This window comes from Nothobranchius furzeri, chromosome 4 (assembly GCF_043380555.1).
Source record: "Nothobranchius furzeri strain GRZ-AD chromosome 4, NfurGRZ-RIMD1, whole genome shotgun sequence".
NCBI classification, from domain to species: domain Eukaryota; kingdom Metazoa; phylum Chordata; class Actinopteri; order Cyprinodontiformes; family Nothobranchiidae; genus Nothobranchius; species Nothobranchius furzeri.
The window spans coordinates 86,845,922-86,870,469 of record NC_091744.1 but is presented as its reverse complement, the minus strand read 5'-3'; the positions used below and the strand labels follow the sequence as shown (position 1 = coordinate 86,870,469).

At 44.4% G+C, this 24,548-nt stretch overlaps 2 protein-coding genes across 3 annotated transcripts; both read right to left on the bottom strand.

Moving 5' to 3' along the window:
• Positions 1-9,636: 9,636 nt before the first annotated feature.
• LOC107389325 (fibroblast growth factor 23) lies at positions 9,637-18,511 on the bottom strand. Its single transcript, XM_015965413.3, has 4 exons — positions 18,373-18,511; positions 10,570-10,865; positions 10,236-10,330; positions 9,637-10,151 (listed from the first exon to the last, which is right to left on the bottom strand). Exons 2-4 carry the CDS (start codon positions 10,775-10,777, stop codon positions 9,786-9,788), a joined length of 669 nt encoding a protein of 222 aa, XP_015820899.1. The 5' UTR covers positions 10,778-10,865; positions 18,373-18,511; the 3' UTR covers positions 9,637-9,785.
• Positions 18,433-23,813, bottom strand: LOC107389324 (fibroblast growth factor 6). 2 transcript variants are annotated; one of them, XM_015965412.3, is made up of 3 exons: positions 23,283-23,813; positions 22,581-22,684; positions 18,433-18,609 (listed from the first exon to the last, which is right to left on the bottom strand). In XM_015965412.3, the coding sequence occupies exons 1-3, from the start codon at positions 23,626-23,628 to the stop codon at positions 18,433-18,435; spliced, it is 627 nt and encodes a 208-aa protein (XP_015820898.3). In that variant the 5' UTR covers positions 23,629-23,813. The 2 variants fall into 2 exon arrangements, with proteins under 2 accessions (XP_015820898.3, XP_054589455.2); XM_054733480.2 differs by having other exon boundaries at positions 18,443-18,605.
• Positions 23,814-24,548: the final 735 nt, after the last annotated feature.

Genomic DNA, 24,548 nt, shown 5'->3' with positions numbered 1-24,548 from the left:
GCTGTAAAAAAGTGAGGCAGAAAGCAGGGCTGGACGATGCGGCCTCAAATCTATATTGCGATATAATCTGAAGCATGTGCGCTAACGATATATATTGCGATATATTTTTTCCTCCGTTTATCCCATCCACTGCCATCTTCAAGTTTGCGGATGACACCACTGTGGTCGGCCTCATCACAGACGGAGATGAGGCAGCATACCGGGCAGAGGTCAGTAATCTGTCGAGGTGGTGCTCAGATAACAACCTCACTCTGAATATACAAAAAACAAAAGAGCTCATTCTGGATTTCAGAAGACACCGTCACACACACGCCCCTCTCCTCATAAATGGAGAGCGTGTGTACCGTGTCCCCTCCATCAGGTTCCTCGGCACCATCATCTCTGCTGACCTGTCCTGGTCTGCCAACACCAGAGCTCTGGTGAAAAAGGCTCAGCAGCGGCTGCACTTTCTCCGGGTCTTGAGAAGGTGTGGCCTGGATCAGAAACTGCTGCTGGCTTTCTACCACTGCTCCGTGGAGAGCACCTTCACCTACTCCCTGAGTGTGTGGTATGCAGGCTCCACTGCTGAGGACAGGAAGGTTGTTCAGAGGACAATAAACACTGCCCAGAGGATTATTGGCTGCACCCTGCCATCCCTGGAGGCCATCTCCAGAACCCGCTGCCTGAAGAGAACCGCTGCTCTCCTCCGTGACCCCACCCACCCTGCCCACTGCCTGATTGAACTGTTGCCCTCAGGGCGCTGCTGAAGGTCAGTTAAATCACTTACCACCAGACTTTCCAACAGCTTCTTCCCTTGGGCCATCAGAACATTCAACACAACAGCACCATTCAACCCCCCACATCCCCGTCAGTAATGTGGACTCATCTGTTTTGTTGCTGAATGTTTTTAAATTGTTTTTAGTCCTTTATGGTTTTCACATTTATTGCACTGTTGATGGCGGACCATCTGTAATTTAATTGCCATGAGCAATTACAATAAAGTCTATTCTATTCTATTCTATTCTATATCAAAATGACATGCTTTTAAATATCCTCATGTGGCATATAGGCCTCCTCCTCCGCCCACTCCATACTTGCAGTCACTGCCATTCTGTTGCCCCAATGCCAGCAGGGTGCACATCTTAGTGACGTCATGTGTTATCGCGGTATTGCGATATAGCCAAAAACTCTATCTTTACCCAATTTTATATCATTTCTACCTTATATCGTTTATATTGCCCACCCCTAGCAGAGGGAATGGATAACGCTCGAAACGCGCGGATTCTTCCTGATGCAAGAGGTGAGTCTACCCTTTGTTTTGTTAGTTTTGGCATTGACGTCATCACAGAGCACAACGTTCTGTGACTTAAAAAACAGTGAAAACGCTGAAAAACGCTGGCAGCGAAGGCCTTTTCTGATCAGGAAACGGCTGGCAGTGAATGAGTTAACGTGATCGATTTTTTTTCACTGAACAAGAAATAATTACTGATCATATTGTGGACATGAGCCACCTCTAGATGAGATTTCTATTATTTTACACTGGAACAGCATCTGCTAGAGTAGCCCTGTGCTTAAGGATTGGGTTTGTTGTGCTGTAGGTTCAAGATTCAGTCCCACCAGAAACCGTTCACAACATCAAATGCTCTAAAATACACCTGAACACTATCTGCTGGAGTAGCTCAGTGCTTAAATGGTTGGTTTGGTGTTCACTAGGACCACGGTTCAATCCCACTAGAAACATTTAACACTGTTTTAGACCTGATGGCAATTCTTCACAACATCAAATGCTCTAAACTACAAGTTGTTAGTGTCTGCCAGAATAGCTCAGTCTCTAAAACATCAGACTGGAGAGCAGAAAGTTCAGGGTTCAATTCCAGAAGTCTGCAAGAAGTGTAACTCACATAGCAGAAATAGTTGATATAAACTGCAGACAGAGTAATCAGGTAGGAAGGTAGACAGCTGAGTAAGTAAAAAGGTAGATTGGAAAGTAGGAAGTAGGAGGAAGTTATCTTGGTAGAGAAGCAAGAATGGCAGCTAGCAGGTAGGAAAATAAGTGACTAGCATGATGATGATAGCTTGGTAGCTAAATAGTTAGGTACAAAGGAAGATATGGAATGTAGGTGATCTAGTGCAGGGGTAGAAGAGGGTCTCTAATGTAAAGGCTGGATGAAGAGAGATAAAAGAGGACAGTTTAGGTATAAAGTTTGAGGAGAAAGGTGGGGCAATTGTGAGAATATCATGTGCAGAGAAAACTTAAACCCTTCTCTGGCCCCTCTCCTGTATCCCACTTCCTGGCTATACAGTAGAGCTGTCTGAGAATATAGTTACCCTTCTCCAGGTACTGTTCTGCCAAAGTCCCTCTCTACATTCTCCTTCCTCTGCTGGGGTTCCTTCTTCTCCCCCAAGATTCCCTTTTTGTTCTACAGTTACTATTCACCTGTCCGCCCCTCTGGTGGCTCATTTCCCACTGTCCCAACTATGCCCTTGCTTTCTCCAAGGCCCTACTTTGCCCCTCCCTCTACTCTTTGGGGACTTTATTTCTACTCCCCTCCACTCTTTACTGTCTAGAGCTCCACTTTCTCCTCTCTACGTTATATTAAGGACCCTCACCTACCTTTTACTTGGTAATTCACATATTTTCCTCTATTTATTGGTCTGCCTACCAAGCTATCATCCTACAATTACAAGTCTTCCTGCTTAACTACTAAGTGCCTTTCCTGCTTCTTCACTACCAAATTATCTTCCTACTTCCCAGTTTACCTTTTTACTTAATTAGTTATCTACCTGTCTTTCTTCCTACCCCTTTACTTTATGGTGTCTGCATTTTGAACTGCCTATTTCTACAATGTCAGTTACACTTCTTGCAGAAGCCTGGAATCGAACCATGAACCTTCTGCTCTCCAGTCTAGTGTTTTAGTGACTGAGCTACTCTAGCAGACACTGCCTACTTGTATTTTAGAGCATTTGATGTTGTGATTAATTCACATCATGTCTAAAACATTGGAATTGTATTTTCCAGGACTGAACCTTGCTACTTCTGCACAAGAACCAAATGTTTTAACTGCTGAGCTCTTCCGGCAGACACAGATTATTTCCATTTTAGAGCATTTGATGTTTTGAAGAATTCACATCAAGTCTAAAACACTGGCTCTGTTTTTGGTGAGCTTGAACCTTGGCTCCTCTCCTCACCAAACCAATCCTTTCACCGTTGAGCTACTCTAGCAGACGTCATTCTCCTGTATTATTGAGCATTTCATGCCGTGACAAATTCACATCACGTCTCTGACATTGGAAGAGCTTTTCCCAGGACTCAACCACGATCGTTATGCACACCAACACAAAGTCTCTATTTCCTTCACCCAGTTTTTGGGTGTTTGATGGTTGTGAAAGCTTAGATATTGAAGTTGAAGCTCATTGTGAGAAATATGTTGGATATTGTTTAGTATCAGGTATTGGGCTCCGATCCATTCAGACCAGAACCTCTCGCCACAAAAGCAGAATGTTCCCCTCTGCGGTTCGGACTCATGAACGTCAGTCGTAGACCGGCCCATTCCAGCTGCTTTGTTTCAGTCACCTGACCCTGTGTTGTGTTTGCACCTGAACTGATCTGCCCTGATCACTGCCTACACTGGCCTGCATAGAGTAGCTGCTTCTCTAATTATTCCTTCCCTATATTATCATTTCATTGTTTATTTCTTAATTCTTATTTTTACTAATCATTTATCTTTTCTTGCAACAAATACCACGGCAACTTCCTAATGTTTTGATTTTCACACAGATGCCTATAAAACTCTCCTGATTCTCATGAAGTTCTGCTTGAAAATGGTTTGATAATTTAAATAAAGTGATATATATTCTTTCCCGTCCTTACATGGGAGTGGAAAACGTACCCCAAAGTCAATAAAAGAAGTTGTTCGGGGGATTTTCTTTTGGTAATTTCCTCCGGGTTCCTGATGCATCAAACCTGTACTGATGCGGACTCTTAAATAAAGTTTCTGATGTCAAAGAGTCAGGGAGCCTTTCTTCAGAGCATACTCATTGGCTGATTTGAAGGTGACAACCCCGTCTGAATTCACAACACTGTTTTTCACCAAATGGATGAAAACTACCAAGAGAGAGTCAAACAGCACATTGTCACTCTTTTTACCAAAACAGGTGAATTCTCCAAAAGTAAAAAACAAAATAAAATACCACCTCCCATCACTGTTTTTGATTAAAAGGAAGAGCTTTTAAAAGGGAGATGAAAAGATCATCTCACACAGTTTTTCAGGAAACTAGTTAGTTCTTTTAAAGATGCAAACATCTTCTCACATTACTTTTTCAAAGGTTGAGGTCTGCCAAAGCATTCAAACATCTCACATTATTGTTTTTCATGACAGTGATGGGTCTTTCCCCCCAAAATAACCCCCTCCCCCCTCAAATAACCATTTTTTATGAAGCGGGGGGGGAGGGTGGGGGGGGGGGCTCGCACCACTGTTTATATTAAATGGAAGAGTTGTTTAAATGGAGAAGAAAACTTCACACACAGTTTTTCGGGGAGCAGACCAGAACCTCATTCAGAGGATGCAAATATCATTTCATATCACTGTGTTTTCATTAGTGGTTTTTCCCTGATAGATTCTAACTTATCACGTAAAGATGCAAATATCTCAAATCATCTTCATTCTGAAAGAGAGATTTTCAAACAGAACAACAATTGCTTAGTTTTAATCTACACAATTTCCTCTACATCAGTAGTCTCCATCTGTAAAGATCAGAGTGGTAGAGGACCAACGAATCTTCACAAGACACGTTTTTAACTTCCTTTGTCTGTGCAGCTCATTCTAACTGCACTGAACCATCTCAACTAGAGAAGATCTGTTTTTGTTCTGAGATGGCCATCGGTAGTTTAGTTTGAGTTATAATTTTTATGCACCATAGAAGATGGCATCACTGTTTTATTTTGTTGTACTTGTAAAGGCATTCTATTCTCTTCTATTCTCATGTTCCATCTGACAGCAGGCAGAGAGGACAGACATTAATATCTCATGTTTTATAGATCTGAAGGTAAGCAGAGCAGCACTCTGAACCTCTTTGGTACGTTCTTGCTGGGTTGCTTTTCTAACTGCATTGTTGGTTCGTTTTTAAAACACAGAAAAATTTCTCTTTACCTTGCTGACAGTTTTCTTCACGGCTGCAAACTTCCTCAGAGCTGACGCTAATGGTTGCATCACTTCCTACTCCATTTATCCCCGGGCAGCAACGTCCTCTGCTGCTCACGGATCCGTGGATAAGGAGACGTGGATGTGGGACCATGAACAGAGACGATGGGGTCTACACATTGAAGCGCGCATGGGACTGCATCATCGGAGAGGGGAGGGGAGGGCAGGCAGCAGAGGGCGACAACGTCCTCTGCTGCCCGCGAATAAACGGAGTAGGAAGTGACGCCACCATCAGTGTCAGCTCTGAGGATGTTTGTAGCCGTGAATGAAACATCAGCAATTTAAAGAGAAACTTTATCTGTGTTTTAAAAAAGAACCAACAATGCAGTTAGAAAAGCAACAGAGCAGGAACGCTAAAATAGGAGTAATTGTATAAAAATATGATCTGCAACCTACATATGTGACAAGAAGAATTGTGAGAAAATGGTCACAGGATGCTGAAGAAGCCCTGCAGGGTTGTTTTGAGACCACAGATTGGATGACTCTCTGCCACGGATATGAAGAGGACATAAATGCCATGACTGGATGTGTCACTGACTATATAAACTTCTGTGTGGACAACATCATACTCATCAGAACACTGAGATGCTTCGCTAATAACAAACCCTGGATCACCAGTGAACTGAAGAATCTGCTAAATGAGGAAAAAAAAGAGCCTTCAAGGAGGGAGACAGGGAATTACTGAGGAGTATACAGAAGCAACTGAAGATCAAGATCAGAGACAGCAAGGAGGCATACAGGAAGAAGCTGGAGAACCAACTACAGAGGAACAATATCAGAGATGTCTGGTCAGGGATGAAGAAGATCACAGGCTTCAAGCAGAGGAAGGATTGCACAGATGGCAGCTCGGACACAGCCAATGAACTGAACAAGTTCTTCAATAGGTTCAGTTCAGGAACAAACCCAGCATCCTCCTCGCCTGTCCCCAGCCAATCAGACATCCCATCCTCCTCTGATCCAACATTTTCCTGTCACACGCCAGCTCTTTTGCCCTCTAACACAGTCATGGACTCTTCTGGTTCTATAAATCTGTCTTCAACCAAGTCAGGAGATGCTGCTGCCCCATTTACCTCCCCCTCCCACCTATCTGTCTCTAGAAGTCAGGTGAAGAGGCAGCTGGAGACTGAACAGGAACAAGGCTGCGGGTCCAGATGGTGTCAGCCCCAGAGTACTGAAGGCCTGTGCAGAGCAGCTCTGTGGGATTCTGCAGCACCTCTTCAACCTCAGCCTGGCCCAGGAGAAGGTTCCAGTCCTGTGGAAGACATCCTGCCTTGTTCCAGTTCCAAAGAAAACTCGCCCATCAGTCAATGATGACTACAGACCGGTTGCCCTGACATCTCACATCATGAATGTCCTGGAGAGACTCCTGTTGGTCCACCTGAATAAGCAAACTAGGACATATCAGGACCCGCTGCAGTTTGCTTATCGCCATGGAGATGGAGTTGAAGATGCCATCATCCAGCTGCTTCAGCCAACCCACTGTCATCTGGACAAAGCAGGCAGCAGTGTCAGGGTCATGTTCTTTGATGTCTCCAGTGCATTTAACACAATCCAGCCTGATGAACTTTGCCAGAAACTCCAGAAGACACAGGTGGGGGCCTCAACTATCGCCTGGATTAAAGACTACCTGACAAACAGACCACAGTTTGTGAGGCTGAAGAACTGCACATCAAACCAGGCGATCAGTAACATTGGAGCACCACAGGGGACTGTACTCTCACCATTCCTTTTCACCCTGTACACCTCAGACTTCCAGTACAAATCAGAGACCTGTCATCTACAGAAATACTCAGATGACTCTGCAGTTGTCGGGTGTATCAGAGATGGACAGGAAGCTGAGTACAGAGAGCTGGTGGAGCGCTTTGTGGCATGGTGTGGAAACAATCATCTGACCTTGAACGTGAACAAAACAAAGGAGATGATGTTAGACTTCAGAAGAAACGGGGTGGAGTCAAACACTGTTTCCATCATGGGAGAAGAAGTGGGGGTGGTTGAGGAATACAAACACCTTGGAGTTCACCTGGACAACAGACTGGACTGGAGAAAGAACAGCGAAGCTGTTTACAAGAAGGGACACAGCAGACTGCACTTCTTGAGGAAGCTTAGGTCCTTCAGTGTCTGTAGCAAGATGCTGCAGATCTTCTACAAGTCTGTTGTTGAGAGTGTAATCTCTTCAGCCATCGTCTGTTGGGGTAGCAGCATCAGAAGCAGGGACCTGAAAAGGCTCAACAGCCTAATAAAAAAGGCTGGTTCTGTTCTGGGGACGACTGTGGAACCGCTGGAGGAGATCATGCAAAGAAGGATTCTCCAGAGAATCAAGAAAATGATGGACAACCCTGAGCATTCTCTTCACAAGACTGTCCGACAACGGAAGAGTGTCTTCAGTCAGAGGCTTCTTCAGTTTGGCTGCAACACTGACCGCTACTGGAGATCCTTCCTGCCAACAGCCGTTGTAATATACAACACCTCTTTGATGACTTGATTATAATCCAATCAGGACGCTCCTCAGGCCACTGGTTCACCAATCACATGTGGGCACCTGCACTAAGAAACATCAGAACAACACACAAAGCCCCGAATTAAACAACTTGTGACCCTTGGTCGTAACAACAGAAACAAAACATTTAAATCACAGAAAGGGGTTTGTTCTGTTTATAGCTTTTACCATAAACAGACACTGTCCAGTGACTTTTGTCGATTTGTGTTTTTTCACAGCCATCAGAGTGATGAGGCAACATTTTTAGAAACTAATTCTGACTGACTGGCACCACGCTACCTGCAGGAAGAGTTGCAACGACGCCCCTGAGGTGACCTCACCAACAGGCTCCTAACACTCAGCATGCTGGTGCAGGCTGAACTAAATCATTTTTACTGATGGGAACAGGTTTAGTTTTGCTTGTGCTGCCACCTAGTGGACATTTTAATAACTGCTAAGATGGGTTTTTTTTTTAAGTGGTGCTTTAGCAACAAACCATGGATTAGCTCACTTCTGGTAGCAGCCCCTAGTGGATAAGGGTTGAACTGCAGTTTTTGCCACTTCCTTGTTGGCTTCAATTTCATTACAGAATTATGGAGGTTTGGTTGCACCCCACAACACAGCCAAGATTTATCATGGTTGTGTAATATAACCAACCAAATGAAAAATAGATTAATTTAAGCCGCCAGAACGAGACGGAGCGCGCTGTTTACACCGCCGGTGGCCACGTCGGTGGCCACGTCGGTGGTGACGTCACGATCACGTCTTCAATTGGGCAGTTGATGCTAAGAAAGAGTCTTTTGGTTTATTGCTGCTGGCTCTCCCCAGTTTTGGTAGTAAACAAAAGGAGGAAAACGAGGCTGCAGCTGACAATGCTGACGCCTCACAGTTCTCACAGCACCCATCCTTCACCCTAAATCACCGCTGGTGCTTGGTGAGTGACACCCATGTTTAAAATGATATCCCTGCTTACACCTTTGCATACAGAGGCTGATAACATAACAGTATGAACAAGAATATTGTTCTCAAATGTTGATGCTCTGTGCAACACACAGGATATGTGACACACATTCAACACAACTATTACTTGTAGAAAAAGCTCATTTCTGCATCACTGATCATCTGAATCGGTCTCCAGTATTTAACCAGCTGTGCATGAAGTCATGTGACTCATCAGGACTTGTCCTGTTTGATTTTAATGGAAGTAGGATTGGTGTTTTTACGGACCTGGATGTGTATTCCTCAAAGTAAAATGAAAAATTTGTTCAACTCTAAATTTCCCATTCATTATTTTATTTCACAGTAAGAACACATCGTAAAATGTGAAGATAACTTCAAGCTAGAGTAGAATTCATGAAACACGCCTTAATAAATAAATATTTGTCATTGCTGTGACTTTTGGTCAGTTGAGGTGGCTCGGGCATCTGGTCAGGACGCCTCCCTGGTGAGGTTTTCCAGGCACTCCCAGCTAGGAGGAGACCCAAGGGAAGACCCAGGACACGGTGGAGGGACTATGTCTCTCACCTGACCAGGGAACGCCTTGGGATTCCCCCGGAGGAGCTGGCCCAAGTGGCTGGGGAGAGGGAAGTCTGGGCCTCTCGGCTTAGGCTGCTGCCCCCGCGACCCGACTCCAGATAAGCGGATGAAAATGGATGGATGGATGGATGGATGGATGGATGGATGGATGTGACTTTTGGTGTCCAGCACCTGATCATTTTCCCATAAAAAGATTTTCTTTTCTTTTTTTCCTTGAATTAATTTTTTTTAACCGTACCCAATGATAAGTTACTTCTCAGTTACTAATAGATTACACATTTTCACTTTTGGGAAACAAACATTGCCTCGTCTGCTTTGATGGATTACATTTTAACAGACAATGGAGGTTAAAGGACTGCAGGACAACTTTTTTGTTGAATGTTTTCAAACTTATCTTCCACCTGCTAGTCAAACAGAGGCCCTGAACGCACCACTGTGGTCAGATGGTACAGAGATGAGGTTTGGTTAGCTCTCCCAGATCCATCAGGGCCTCCTTTACCGCCTGGGAGGGTTCACCCCAGGATGCCTTCACTCACTTTCATCCCTTTTTTACTTGACAACCCCATAAGTTCTCTTTCTTTCCTTCTGTCTTTCTATTGTTCTGCCTGGTCTGCAATGTTGGTTTTGACAGGACTGCCAGGCCCGTTGGACCTTAAGACCCTCAGAGGGTCGTCACAAGATGAGATGGTTTCTTTGGACACGGCGCCCGTCTGTTCCTGTTCAGGCTGGCTCTGATCATTGTCCTTCACAGGATGTGATTCTGATTTCAGAGGATCAGCTGGGTTCACCACTTCACTTCTCTTCTGCCTCCTGGGATGAAGGAGCCTTTCCAGCAGGAGACGTAGGTCACCTCCACCCAGTTCCATCAGCTGGTTTCCACTTGTAGAATAAAACACATGTTGGTTTGCCAGCTGCAACCAGATGTGCTGGAAGAGACAATCCTTCCTGCCCCGTTGCCTCTGTCAGGAAGAAAAACAAACAGTTTACTGACCGTTATGGCCTCAGTCCATGAATCTCTTAAAGTAGATCTAAATGATACTCACAGACTTATAAAGCTCTCCTATGCAGAGGAATCCCTTCCTCCTCACGTCAGAGACTGACCCAGATGTGTCTGGGGCGTCTAATGTGGGCAGGACGACTGAAAATCAGCGTAAACAATGCATCAGTGTTTAAAACTGTGAGAAATCTCACTTTACAAACTTCACAGCCTAGTTTTGATGATAGATATGATGAATGTGCTTTACATGTGAATATTCAAGTCCTTTTTACAAAAAATCTGAAAGTTATTTATGATGAATAATGGATTTTGTTGGTCAAAGTTGTGTTAGACAGGAAAACTAAACATCAGCCTCTCGGTTTATACACTAACGGACTCACCCGGACGGCCCGTGTGAAAACCGTTTCTCACGGATCCGTTGTCCTCGGAGGAGAAACGCCCCGCACCAGCAGACATCTCTGCATGTGCCGCAGGTCTGAATCCACCCATCTTGTGTTGTAGCTGTGGACGTTGGTGCCTCGGTCTACAGTCCACCATCACAGAAATGTGTGCAGCAGTCAGGATGAGCGAGAGGAAAGCCCGTTGCATGGTCAGCGGGGGTGGGTTGCTCTCCAAAGGCTCGAATGTTCAGGATGGTGTGAGGACGAAGTGTAGACGAGGAGAAAGTCCAACGGGTCTGTTTAAACAGAGGGTCGATAAACCGGCTAACTCATTTACCAAAACGACTCCGAGCTTACCTGCTTTAGGTCGTAGAGATGGAATCCATCCAGGATCTGACTTTTTGTTTTTCATTCAGTCAGGAGGATCATTAGATAAGAAGAGTTATGCAACATGAATGTTTTTCACCCCCAACTTACAAAATAAAAACTAAATTTGGTAACGCTTCCTTTTACAGTCCCCTAATTACTAAGTACTTACATGGTAATTACATAGGAAGTTCAAGTGCATTATTGTTTCTGAGTTCTTAAACAGTTATTACCATGTAACTCTGGTTCAATTATAGTCTTTATTTTATTCATCATTCCCAGTAAATACTGCTTTACACAATAAGGACACTTTATTACAATTATACACTTTAATTGCACAATAACACACGTTCACTTACTATGTAATTAGCCAAAAGTTCTATTGGACTTGTGTTTTTTAATAGAATTTTGGATAACACTTCCTTTTGCAATCCCCTAATTACTAAGTACTTACATGGTAATTACATAGTAAGTTAAAGTAGGGTGGGCCAGTGCCACCCTGACAGCAAGTTTTGAACCGCCCCTGCTTAGACTAAATGTTAGCAAGTACAGCTTTTTTTTTTTGATAATTTAGCTTTAGCTGGAAACAAAGCTTGCTGCATTTATCTGAAGAGATGCTTAGGCAAATATTCTCATGTTGTCACTAAAAAATAAACTAATGCATATTTTGCTATAAGTTATATTTTGAAACAAATTGAAAAGCTGTTGTATCTAAAGTAACTGACTGAACTGCAATGTGTGTGAATGCAAAGAATATGTATGCGTGTGAGGAGAACATATGTGAGAGTAGCAGAATTAATGAAGGCCTGGACGGCCCCTCATCAAGTTTCTACTTCCTGCTTTACTCATTTTACCTCCTCAAACCAGCATTTATAGGAATGATGGAGGTTCTGCATCAACTTCCATCCAAATCTTCTATTTCCTAATTTAAACCTGCCCAGACCCTTGGTGTCCGTATGAAAATGTTGTCTTCTTGCACTATTTCTTTTGGTTCAAATTTGATCAGCTATTATTTACAGCCAGTTCATTTTTGACTTTATCGTTTTAATATGAGGGGAAAAATCTTGATTTTTACATGTTTTGAGTTACTAAATGTTCAAAAGATTGTTTTACATGTTTCAAGGTGTCCTGCTAATCTTTCATTTTAAAGGGAAATTAAAAAGACACTGGTCTCCGGAGAAAAATCCGGACTATTTCTTCATAACACTATTTTCAATTTTTAAAAATGTAAAATCAGAATTATAAAATGCTCTCAATAAAACAAAATGGTTTACAATAATCAAGAGGACTTGAATTTTAGAGAACTGAAACAAATAAATATTAAATTTAAAAAGAATCCTTTAATTTAATGCCTAAAAACATTCACCAGCAGAGGGCGCTCTATGCTGCCATATTAGATTGTGCAGATGTTGAGTGGAGGGGCTTGCTATCAGAAGGTTGAAGGTTTGATTCCCAGCACTATATATAGTCTAAATACAATAAAACAACTTCAAAGAAATCAGTCAAAAATATTTTATAAAACATCTTTTATTGTCATCTCAGGAATACACTTGACTGCTGTGCACAGCACATACGTACAAAAATAAAAGGAAAACCATTTGTAATATAGTATTTTTCTTACTTGTCATATTTTTTCAGAAACAAATGATTGGAGAAGTCTGTTTCAAACTAATTTACAATCATTTCAATAATCGGAACTAAGGCAGAAGGTGAGGTATATGTTAAAAAAGAGGAGGGGGACTCAGAGGAAGCACTCTCCCCTCAGTGCAGGAATAGAAAAACGGAGAGAGAAACACAAAGGCTGCCGGCACACAAGGAAACACGCTCAAACACACACATCTGACCTCAGATCTGCCCACAGACCTCCGGTTCCCTGCAAACCAACACATTTTTACACCAGCACAGCGGCTAAATCCAGACAATGGATCTTTAATCAAAAGGGTGAGACGTACCTGCCCATTCAGAACTCTACATGCATAACGAGGAATTAAGGAAGCCATATTTTCTCACCACTCACATCCTAGCCACTGCTGCACCCTTTTCTGCTTCACAACAGCATCATGCAAAAGGCTGAGGGATTGGGAGCAACTTGCAGATGCTTCTGGTGTGAGCACAACCCAAGTCCTCTCCAGTAAAACATCCCCACTCCCATGCTACTCACTACTGCAGTGCTGACAGCATCCTCTGATGATGAAACAGAAAACAAACAGAATGAACTCATCAAAAGAAGACGTAAAATCTTGCATGTTAGCTTGTTTTGGAGAAAGAGAAAATCTTTTCCTGCATAAAAAAAATTGCACTCCATTAAAAATGTGCACCTTTTTGTTTGATAAATTATTAAAATGACCCGGAAAAAGCTCTGATCCACGGTGTGAACGTTCCTAACAACATGCATGACATCCATGAAGTTTTTCATCACAGTATTCAGTCCATGAGAGGATTTAACCCCAGCCTCTGTTTTTTTTTTTTTTTTAACTTGGAAGCATTCGATCATTTTCATCTGGCTACAAACCAGCTCAAACCAGTTTGTGCTTTCCCTTCAACAAACATCCATCTGTAGTTTCTTAGCTGGCTGCTGGTTTCGCCACTCTCCGAGAGGGAAACGGTGCATCAGCTCGCACAGTGAGACAATGTCGTGTAATTCCTGACTCAAGATGAACTGTTCAGACGGCGTTTGTCTGTCTCGTACCGTTGCAGAAGCAGAGCACGACGCTTTTGTGCTCGCCTAGATGAAACGCTGCTCACACACAAGTGACTTCTCTTACAGCACGTAACGCTCTGCACAGACGCCAGAGCTTAAACGCACCAAGTCTCTCAGTGGAACAGACAAACTACAGCCATGTTTAAGGACACTACCCTACGCTTTATTGAAATTCCATCATTTGCTGCTGAATTAATGGAAAATCAGTGAAACATCGGGTCAGAATTTCATATCTCTTTAATGCAGAGGTTGTGGTGTAGCGCTCAGGTTTAAACGCTTTATAACGCTTTAGAGATGAAAGTTGTTGTTCCTAAATGGCTGTTAGCTTGTAATTGACCTTTCGCCACCCCCAAAGCGGCCATTGTCCACATCACAGCAACAGTTACTGTGAGGAGGTCCGACAACTTTAATCTAGATGGATAGCGTTGCGTCCGCGGCGTCTGTACGTCGGACAGTCGATACCCAGAGAGGTTGTCTGGAGGAGTTGTGTTCCATTCGCTATCAAAGCGAAAACGACGTGAGCGGCGCCCGATACGGATCTAACTGTTCGGACGGCCCCACTCCCAGTTAAACATTTATGACATCACAAAGCATGCGTCTCCTCAAAGGTAAGAGTAATGTCTAACTAACTACAGTGTTGTCTATATCTACTATCTAGACCAGGGTGGGGAACCCTGGTCCATCGAGGGCCGCTATCCAGCATATTTTAGTTTCAACCCTGCTTCAACACACCTGATTTCAATCAGCAGGTGATTAACAGGCTCCTGCAGAGCCTGATGAGCTGCTGAACAGGTGACCACTGAATCAGAAGTGTTGGGGCAAAGACGTGCAGGATACCGGCCCTCGAGGACCAGGGTTCCCCACGCCCGATCTAGACGCAAGAAAACACAATGGCCCAACGTTGCGATTACCATGGAGTCATTGCCAGAACATTAGTCTACTAAGTTCAGCTTAAAGGGCAAGTCACCCCCAGATCAACTTATTTTGCTGATAAACTATATAAATGAGTGTTTAGACACGTGTAGTGGATAATTTGGCACTCTGGTGCATCTTAGTTTCTGCCTAAAACAGTTAGCGTTGTGCCCTATTCACGTAAAAACTCTGCACTGCATTTGAAGTTAAATCTGCCATAACTATCGGCTAAGATGTGCCTTATGACGTCACAAAGTCATTGTGAGCCTGTGTGTGTATTTGTTAGCGGCTCCACCCTTTCAGTCTGCCAGGCAACAGCATTTGTTGCATTTTTCAAACAGGAAGTGGGAGTGAATAAGATTCTGGCAGGGGGTGACTTGCTCTTTAACGAGCCCTTTAGCTTTAGACATTGGTTAACATGTTAGCTAACGCTAGCTACATTAGCTGCTGTGTGTTGGGTCTCTAAGCTCCACAACCTTAATTTTTGTCAGTTTAAAACAAAGTTGTACGCAACACCCCAACAAGCAACAATAACTAATTTAGTTTTTATCTTTTGTGAAGCATTTTATCAACGGAAACCCCACCTGAGTTCCCCAATCCCGTAAAAGCTGTGCTAGGTCCTGACTCAGCTAACAACAAGCTTGGAGGCTGTCGAAAGTTGCCTAAAAGTTTACGTAAGGATGTAAACATCTTACAGTTATTTGTTACTGTAAATGAATTCAAAGGTGATGATGCTCATGGACAAAACATGTGTGTGTACACACACACACACACACACACACACACACACACACACACACACACACACACACGTTAGCTTGTGACTGGTTAGCAATAGCCTCTGTAGTAGTCGTGTCTCCTTCGATGTGTATTTTCTTATTTTGAATTTATCCCTTCACTGCCTACTGGAACCCTTTTTGTCTCGATCTGGATGATCTTACGGTGGAATCGCTCCAAAAGATGTCGCCGACACACATCTGTCTACTTCTTTCCATCGTGGCAATTTGCCGCGCCGGTCAGTGTTTGACCACTTGTTTGTCGGAGTTAGCAACAGTAACTAAGGGAGGCGGGGCTTGGCGAAAGGCTAATTCTAGTCAGAAGTCATCTTTTTCTCCAAACTGAGGTTATTCAGTACGATGGTGAGTCGGTGCCACTGAGAAGAAAACCCAATAAGGACGAAGTCAAAAATGAACCTTTTTAGGATCAGCTGATGAACTGAACTCCGTTCTGTTCTCTTATCGGTTCTCTTTTTATTGTTATAAAAACTGAAGGTGGGTTTTTACTGGGTAAACGGAACAGAGTGGCATTTCCCTGAAGATTTCCACAGCAAAGCTCTGTGGAACTTCCTATAATCTTTCACAATAAGAGTCTAAATCACATGTACCACCTGAGAATGTTCAAAACTTATAAAAATAGTTTCAGTTATACTAAAGAACAACAAAAATCATTTTAAAAAGCTAACTTTTAATTTGTTTTCTCTACGTTTCTAATTTGTTTTAGTATGTTGATGTTTTTTCTGAAAGTAAAAAAAAAACTAACTTTGTTCTTCAAACTCTTTTCTTTAAATGTCAACTTTATATGTAAATTAGTATGTTGAATAGTTTTCTGGACACAAACTTTTTTCTAGAAACTTCCGTTACCGGATTTTGGCTTACTTCTAGAAATACTTTGACTTTTTTCTTTGATTTCTGAGCCTTTTCATCTTTGCTCTTAACCCTCGCCTCTAGATTTGTTTTCTTTCCAGTGGCCCTGGTACTCCCTTATAAGTAAGACGATAACTGCTGCAAACATGAAACCCACTTCGGAGCCACCCCCAGAGCGAGACCAGAGCTAAAAAATGACGCAACTACAAAAGTTTTGCTACTTTTGCTGTCTCATTTCACCAAGCTGCCCTTGAGCTGGTAGAAAATCCAAATAAATGCACCTTGTTGCAGCTTTTTAGAGACTCGCCATGAGTTGAAAAGTCAGCGGTACTTATGCAGCCAATCATGTCTTTTCCAAGAAACAGCCCAACAGGTGCTGAGCTTAGCGTAGCCTAATAAATAAAAGAAGAGAACTAAAATGTCAACATGAGAAACACAAGAGGACGGGACACCCAAATCCCTGACCTTGGGATGAAAATGGCTCAGATGCACAACATTCTCAAGGCCCTACGCTGACCGTCCGACCCGACATCAACCAGTCAGCCCACAAATCTGACACTCAGGCATTTTAGTCGAATGTTTACGCGTCTTCAGCAAGTTAAACAAACAATCAGAGCCACGTACAGAGCGCTTTGTAAGTCCTCCTTGTCCTCCGCTGGGTTTGCTCGTATTCGCCGTTTGCTTCCGTTGCAGAAATGACAGCATCTGAGAGGAGTGTGAGCATTTCATGAATTCAAGTATGTTGTGCTGCATAAATAAAGGCTGAAGAAAAACAATTCTACTTTTCTTTGCTAAGAAAGCAATAATGACCAACCTAATCAATGCATAAACAGCTTCAAATGTTGAGATAAATAATCCACATTGTCAGTGTAAGTTCTTCTCAGTAAAGTCATGAACTGTGTTGCAGTTCCAGCTCTCTGGAGGACAAGCTGGAACATTTATGTTACCCTAAATCACCCAAAAGTACCGTCGTATTTACAGTGAACCGACCGATCAGCAGCATACTCTTTAATGTCACTCAATTCTGCATAAATGTGCTACTTTAAGTGCCAGAAATCATCAAACAGTCAAACATATTGCAGTTTTCAGGCAAAAAGTATAAATAAATAAATTAGGAGTCTGCATGAAGAAATTGTTTAGGCTTGACAGAACAGAGGGGTCTGTTTGGAGTAGACAAAACAACGTGCAGCAGACAGAAATGCTCCTCTGTGTCGTGTCTACCGGGACTCAGGAAGGGTTCAACAAAAGCATCCCCAAAACATTTGACATGGATTCGTAAACCAAATGTGCACCCAAACATCCAGGAAGCAGTTGCACGCTCGGTCTGGCCCAACGACTGCAAAACGCTAGAAAATAAAACCTGGGATTGTCAAAGCCCTCGTGGATGGGATGTTGGGGGGAAATCGAGTCTAAATTTAACTTTCCAAGAGGCTCCAATGGGTCCTGTGCAGCATTGAGTCTCTACTACTCCATTGATCTAAAATTAAAGAGAATAAAAGTAGAGAAACCTCAGACCCTCGAGGAATTGGGCTAAAGTCCCCCCGCGGTGTCTTAGGGAGGGATGACTTGTGTATGGTTCCTATTTCTGACTTGAGCCCCACATTTCTGGCATGCACTGGTGAGGGGGCCGTAAGAAGGAATTCAAGGCACAGCCACCTCATGACGACGCAAGAAAAACCACCAACAAATTTACAAGTGCTCCAGTTGCCCCGACCGTCACAGAAACAATCAATCAGCGAGGACGTCGAGCACCTCGATGGACGACAACAAAACGTTTCAGTGAACAGGCGTTCCTTCGAGTGAAAAGTTCATGCGCACATTTGTCTGATTTCTACACGCTTTTGTTGGGTTTCGGTTGTTTGAGGTAATAGCATTTCCAGTTTTATTTCCTAAAGAGAATTAGTGTGATCCACTGGCAGGGCAAGCGCTCCGCCCGATCCAACAAGCACCCATAAAAACCCAAAGGGACAATCGTCGCTTTTCTGTCCCCCTTCGTATCACAAAACAATGAAAATGATCAAAGCAGCACAGAATGGCGTTTCAGTCACTTCTAATACAAAGTCAGCTACCCAAATATACATATAAAGTTAGAATAAATATTATCAGATGTAGCTGTGTTTCTTTGCAGTCTGCGTAGTCTTTTGTGTTGGTTCGTTCGTACGTATGTGGCGTTCGTGTTACCTGGGAAGTAATCCACGTGTGCAAATAGGTTTGTTATTGCCAGTTTCTTTTTTTTCCTCGTCATATTCGGGGTAGGAAGTGCGTTACAGTCATGGCGGTAGTGGCTCTGTTGCCCCTCTTCACCCGGCCATGCTTGCTCAGTGCGATGTAGGACCCTCTGTAAACCAGGGACTCGTAGGCATTGTAGTTGTTTGGGAGCAAGCTCTCCCTGAACTTGCACTCGTCGTGGAAGACTGTCTGGAGTAAGAAGTCACACAGAAAGAACAAGAGTTGTAATCAGCTGCTAAATAAAGATTGCTCAAAGTCATTTCTCCTTGTATCTTGTTGCAAGTGAATGGGACTTCTTACTGATGTTTTCACAACGATGTGGATCGCTGAAAACCCATTTTTAAGTATTATTTCTGATTATAAATCGGCCATCTCCTGCATCAGCCTCTGATAGAAAACAGACGGTGAAACTCTAGGATTAGAAAAGCCTGACGGATCTACGTCACCCTGACATTCATGGACTCACCCATCTGGACTCACGACGGGGAAGGCTGTTGTTGGTTTAGCGCCCAGGAAACAGCAGAGGACATCCTGACTATTATAAGCTAATCGTTAGCATTAGCAACTTCACCACACGGCAGAAGCTCCTCCAGGCTTGAGTTATTTGTGGAGATAAAACATCAACATTGCAGAGCACACAGAGTCAGCGGTAGAGTCGCGTTGCTGTTATCCAATCAGAGGCGAGATGTCCACCTATCAGAAAATAAGGCTAAAACTGGTCGTCTGAAGCTCAGCTGTGATGTGGGTCACTGCTACTTCCTGGAGATGGTGCACCGGCTGGAGGGCTTCACCACAACAGAATGTTGATACAGTTATCAATATTATCAATATGTCATCACAACCTCAGACCCGGAGGTGCTGAGCTCCACTGCAGCTATGACGCAACAATTCTGTCATAACCTTCCTTCTTGAGCCTCAACACGATCCTTCAAACCAACTCAAAGCTTCACAGCAGTTTGGAACAAATAAGGTAAACAGAACTGCCGAGTTTCTACGACCGCTTATTTCACGTGGCATCTCTGCATGCATGCTATCATGCAACAACCACAGCTTCCTACAACTGTCTTCTCACAGATGTGCATCTTCCCCAAAACCACTGGCCCGTTTGCCAAAATCTTAACAAGACAGAGAGATCGGTATTTTTTCTGTATGAAGAAGAGGATGTTAAAACAGCAAGCTGTGTTTATACAAGATGAATGTGCTGTTGTTGACATCGGGTAGGCCTTCCAATCATCCCACGGGCTCTGATTACGTTACAAAATCACACCATTACCTATTCCACTTCCACGATTCTCTTCAGCTGACATGAAACTGTACTCAAAGGGATCTGAAACACATTAAAGGCTTCTAACTTCCATCCATCCATTTTCATCCGCTTATCCGGAGTCGTCGGGTCGCGGGGGCAGCAGCCTAAGTCGAGAGGCCCAGACTTCCCTCTCCCCAGCAACTTGGGCCAGCTCCTCCGGGGGAATCCCAAAGCGTTCCCTGGCCAGGTGAGAGACATAGTCCCTCCACCGTGTCCTGGGTCTACCTTTAGGTCTCCTCCCGGTTGGAAGTGCCCGGAAAACCTCACCAGGGAGGCGTCCAGGAGGCCTCCTGACCAGATGCCCGAGCCACCTGAACTGGCTCCTCTCGAAGCTTCTAACGGGAACACCCAAATCACCAAATGTAAACAGGGATTTCTAGTTTACATAAAGTCCCATTTCTCAAAACTATATTATCCAAAGCCAGAAACAACTTGGTCAACATCCTTGTGAAGCATGACATGGCCGTGTAGAAATGACTGGTTAAGCTCAGAGATTTAAAAAAACCTGAGAACTGGTGAATTCTCCCATCAACGTGTTCAAAACGAGACTTTTTCAGAGCACAGAGCCTAAAACGGCATCGGCCCACATGCTCGCGAGTATAAAAGGGTTAAAGAGTAAAACACACTTTCACCGACAACATTTCTCCACGGCAAATTATGCTAAAACAACTTGTGTGCAATCTACACGCAATGAAAATCATTAAATTATTTCACTTTTTTCTGAAGGCTGGAAACTGGAAAAACAGGATTTTCAACTTATTCAAAAATACGTCCTTTCCCTGCCGACCTACTGCATGCTTCTCTCAGTAGGAACACTATGGCAGCAGGGAGCGCAAAGCTGATGGTTCAGAAGCTAAACTAACACTCCATCAGGGAGCTGGTGGCCTAATTCAATCTCTTATCAGATCCTCAGTCTGCTCACAAGCTAACGCCTCATCGCCCATTACAGATAAGCAGCTGCCTGTCAGACGTGTGCGCCACATCAAGCACACGAGAGGTCATTTGTCAGCGGCACTCCTCTTAACACAATGTAAGAAAATATCGATACGCTGAAATATCGCAATATTTCATGTCATCATACTGAACTGATATTTTAAAGCAGAGTATTGATTTTTTTATCGAGAATTTTCATATCAAATTTACAGTTTTTTTTTTGTGTGGTCAAACTAGGAGGCAGCAGTTTTGACCAACTTCATTCTGACGAGTTGTCCTGGTAACACTGGACCCACTTCAAGCGTCTGGCCTGAGTTCTCTCTAAAAAGTGCAGATATGGCTTTTGATATCGCTATATATCATATCGTCTCCCCTGTACTGTGATGCACTTTGTTTCAGATTCTTGCCAAAACACACCCCTAATCTGAAAAGTATTAGTACGGTTTGAGATCTGCAACAACACAACTCCGGCTCAGATTACAGGATCGTCTGATGAACACAGAAAAACAGAGCAGAATTTTCCAAACAAACAAATAACAGTGACAAAAGTTAAAGGTGCGGGACACTTGTTGTGACAATATATCTGCGGTGGTCTCCAGTAGGAATGAATACCTTGTAAGTCATACTCGGGGGAGAATACACCGGTGCACTACTTCCAGGAACTAGCAATGACCCACATCACAGCCGAGCTTTGGACGACAGGATTTAGAGCAGGGTTCCTGGAGGGCCGGTCTCCAGCACGTTTTAGTTTCAACCCTGCTTCAACACAGCTGACTGCAATCAGCAGGTGATTAACAGGCTTCTGCAGAGCTTGATGAGCTGCTGCACAGGTGAATCAACCACTGAATCACGTAAGTTGGGGCAGAGAAACCACTAAAATGTGCTGGATACCAGCCCTCCAGGACCAGGATTGGGCACCCCTGATTTAAAGTCTTATTTCCTGATATTTGGACATCTCACCTCTGATTGGATAACAGCAACACAACTCTACCACTGACCCTGTTAGCGCTGCAGCGTTGATGTTTTATCTCCACAAACCTGGAGAAGTTCTGCTGTGTGGCGAAGTTGCTAATGCTAACAGTTAGCTTATTAGCCGAGATGTTTTCTGCTGTTTCCTGGATGCTAAACCAACAACAGCCTTCCGTCGTGAGTTCAGATGGGTGAGTCCATGAATGTTGGTGACAGGGTGATGTAGATCTGTCAGGATTTTCTAATCCTAGAGTTTCACCGTCTGTTTTCTATCAGAAGCTACTGCAGGAGATAGGTGTAGGAGACTATTCTCATGTTCAGCCTGCATGAAAACCTCAGAGTGACCCGTTAGAGTCAGAAATAATGATTAAATATTAGTTTTCAGTGTTCCACACCTTTAATCAGACAGAAAATAAAACCATTAATTTGTTGAAGGAGCTGGCGAAGAAGGTGCTCAGCTGACATTATTTCCCCTGTGTGTGTGTGTGTGTGTGTGTTCATAATGCTAAATAAGCACTATGCCATTTAAATTGATTTTCAGTTCTGCTGATGGGTATCAGGGGGTTTCCCACCTCCACACACACACACACACACACACACACACACACACACACACACACACACACACACACACACACACACACACACACACACACACACACACACACACACACACACACACACACACACACACACACACACACAGCTGCATCTGTTAACCTCATCATTATTTACCCATAGGCCAACACGCCTTGCTTCTTTAAATAGAGCTTCATAAATTCCTGATAGAATTAAAATATCTGGACTTTACAACATTTCAGCCTCCTCTGTTGACAAGTGGCATGACACCCATCCCAAAATGTGACAGCCGGCTTTCATAAAAAACGCTGACTCTTCAGGATCTAATTAACCAACATAGCTGGGCAATTAATGAAATGCTGTGCATACCTACCGTTCCGTACAGCCTCCCGCGGCTGTTCATTGCGACAAACAGCTCGCTCCTCACCCCATACAGGCTCACCACTCCTCTCTCCACCGTGGAGATCTCTATTAGACCTGATGCAGGACAGAGAACGATCACATTAGAGCAGAAACAGATGAAATGTCATGAAAGCATCGCAGAACATGGCTGTGGCTTTTAGGTCATTGTGACTCTGGCTGTGCGGCGCTTTCTCGCTGGGTGTAACCGTGCAGGTTGCTGCGCAGCATGCCTTCGCCTTTGTTCCGCATCCTTCATCCCCATCCTACATTTGCATCCAGGCGCGTCAATTAGGCGCATTCTGATTAATGCAATTATTGCAGCAATGGCATTGACGCGCACCGCTGGCTACTGGTCCCGGACCGCCCTCACAGGGCTGCTGCGTAAAAATAAGTTGTGTCTAAAAGCGTCCATACATTCATGACATGGTTGAGCTTGGGGGAGGAGGGGAAGGAAAGCGAGAGAAAGGGGGAGGAGGGGGTGCTCAGAGCTGATGGATACTTGTTTTTAATAGATGCGCCTTTGCCGTGGAAGAAATCCAATTCTCCCCGAGTCGGATGAGATATGGTCATGCAAATTATTAGAGGGGGTGGGGGGCAGGCTAGCTGCGCATCGCAGATCCATGCTCATTTCCTCTGCCTGGCTACTGCATACATTGGTGGAGGTATAACTCACTGTACTGGTTTTCATTATGTACACCGTTTATCCTGCCGTCGGGGAGGATCTGAAGGTGAAACCCGATGCCCACGTTGCAGTAGAGCCTCCGCACTCTTTTGATGCCCAGCAGATAGTCACTCTCCCAGTTCAGCTCCGGTTTCTCCCCGGAGATCCCCAGCACGGAGCGAGAGAAGAGGGTCTCCCATCGTTTCTCCAGCAAAGTTGCGTTCGTCCTGCTGCTCGGTAACGGGTACGCTGACACGATCCCCAGCAGAAAGCCCAGGAGAACCGCCGCGGTCAGCGTCCAGTGCGGCGTGCCGGCCTCGCAGGACATACTGACGAGGAGCCTTTGCGCAACGGCCATCCGGTTTACCTTCGGGCCACGTGGTCAAAATTAATGACCCTAAAAATACTACTCTTCTTGTTTTGCTTCCTTCGGCATGCTGGCTGCGGGTTATTTTTGGTGAGCAGATCAGAGCTCTGGGCATAACGCGCAACTCCCGGTGAGACGGGAGAGTGCGCGGCGGAGCTGGAGGTGATGGTGATGTTGGTGGTGGTGATTACCATGTTTTGCAGCTCCTCCGCGCCACTCTCTCTCTCTTTCTCACACACACACGCGCGCGCGCGCACACACACACTTCCCCTCTCTCTCTTGCCTCTGACAGCCTCCTCTTGGTGACAGTTCAGAATAAATCCTCCAGGCCACACACCAAGAACCCTGGCTCTACCTTGCCAAAGCTGGCATCCGTGATGACATCACGGTGACTTCACAGCTGGGAAACCACAAGTCAGTGGTGGGTTGAACAGCCTGCTGCCACTGAGAGGAAGCCTATTGGTGGCGTTCGGCGGCCGGGCACGTGATGCACTCTGCTCCCAAATTGGCTCGGTGGTCATATGTCTGTCAGGCCGATCCTTATTTAGAAGGAAGGTGTAAAAACAGGCCCACTTGTCACCGGAGAGCAATGACAGGCTCTTGTGGTCGCACTTCTTCTGCCACACCGCTCAAGAACTTTTCCCAGCAAACACCTTCCTCTCCACCCAAACGACCCGTGAGGTGGCTCAGTCGCAAAGACCTCTGGTGTGCTTCAGCAGCTGAGCACCACCAGGTATAATATTCTGCTCCCATGTTGCGTTTGTGTGTGAAATCTGGAGAACCCCTTCATAAAATGGAACATTTACGCACGCCAGTCCCTGCAAACGTGAAAGGTCTTTTCCACAGATGAGGCCGCATGAGCAGGTCCGTGCGTCAGTGGGGCCAGCGCAGTTACGCACCAGCAGCTCACA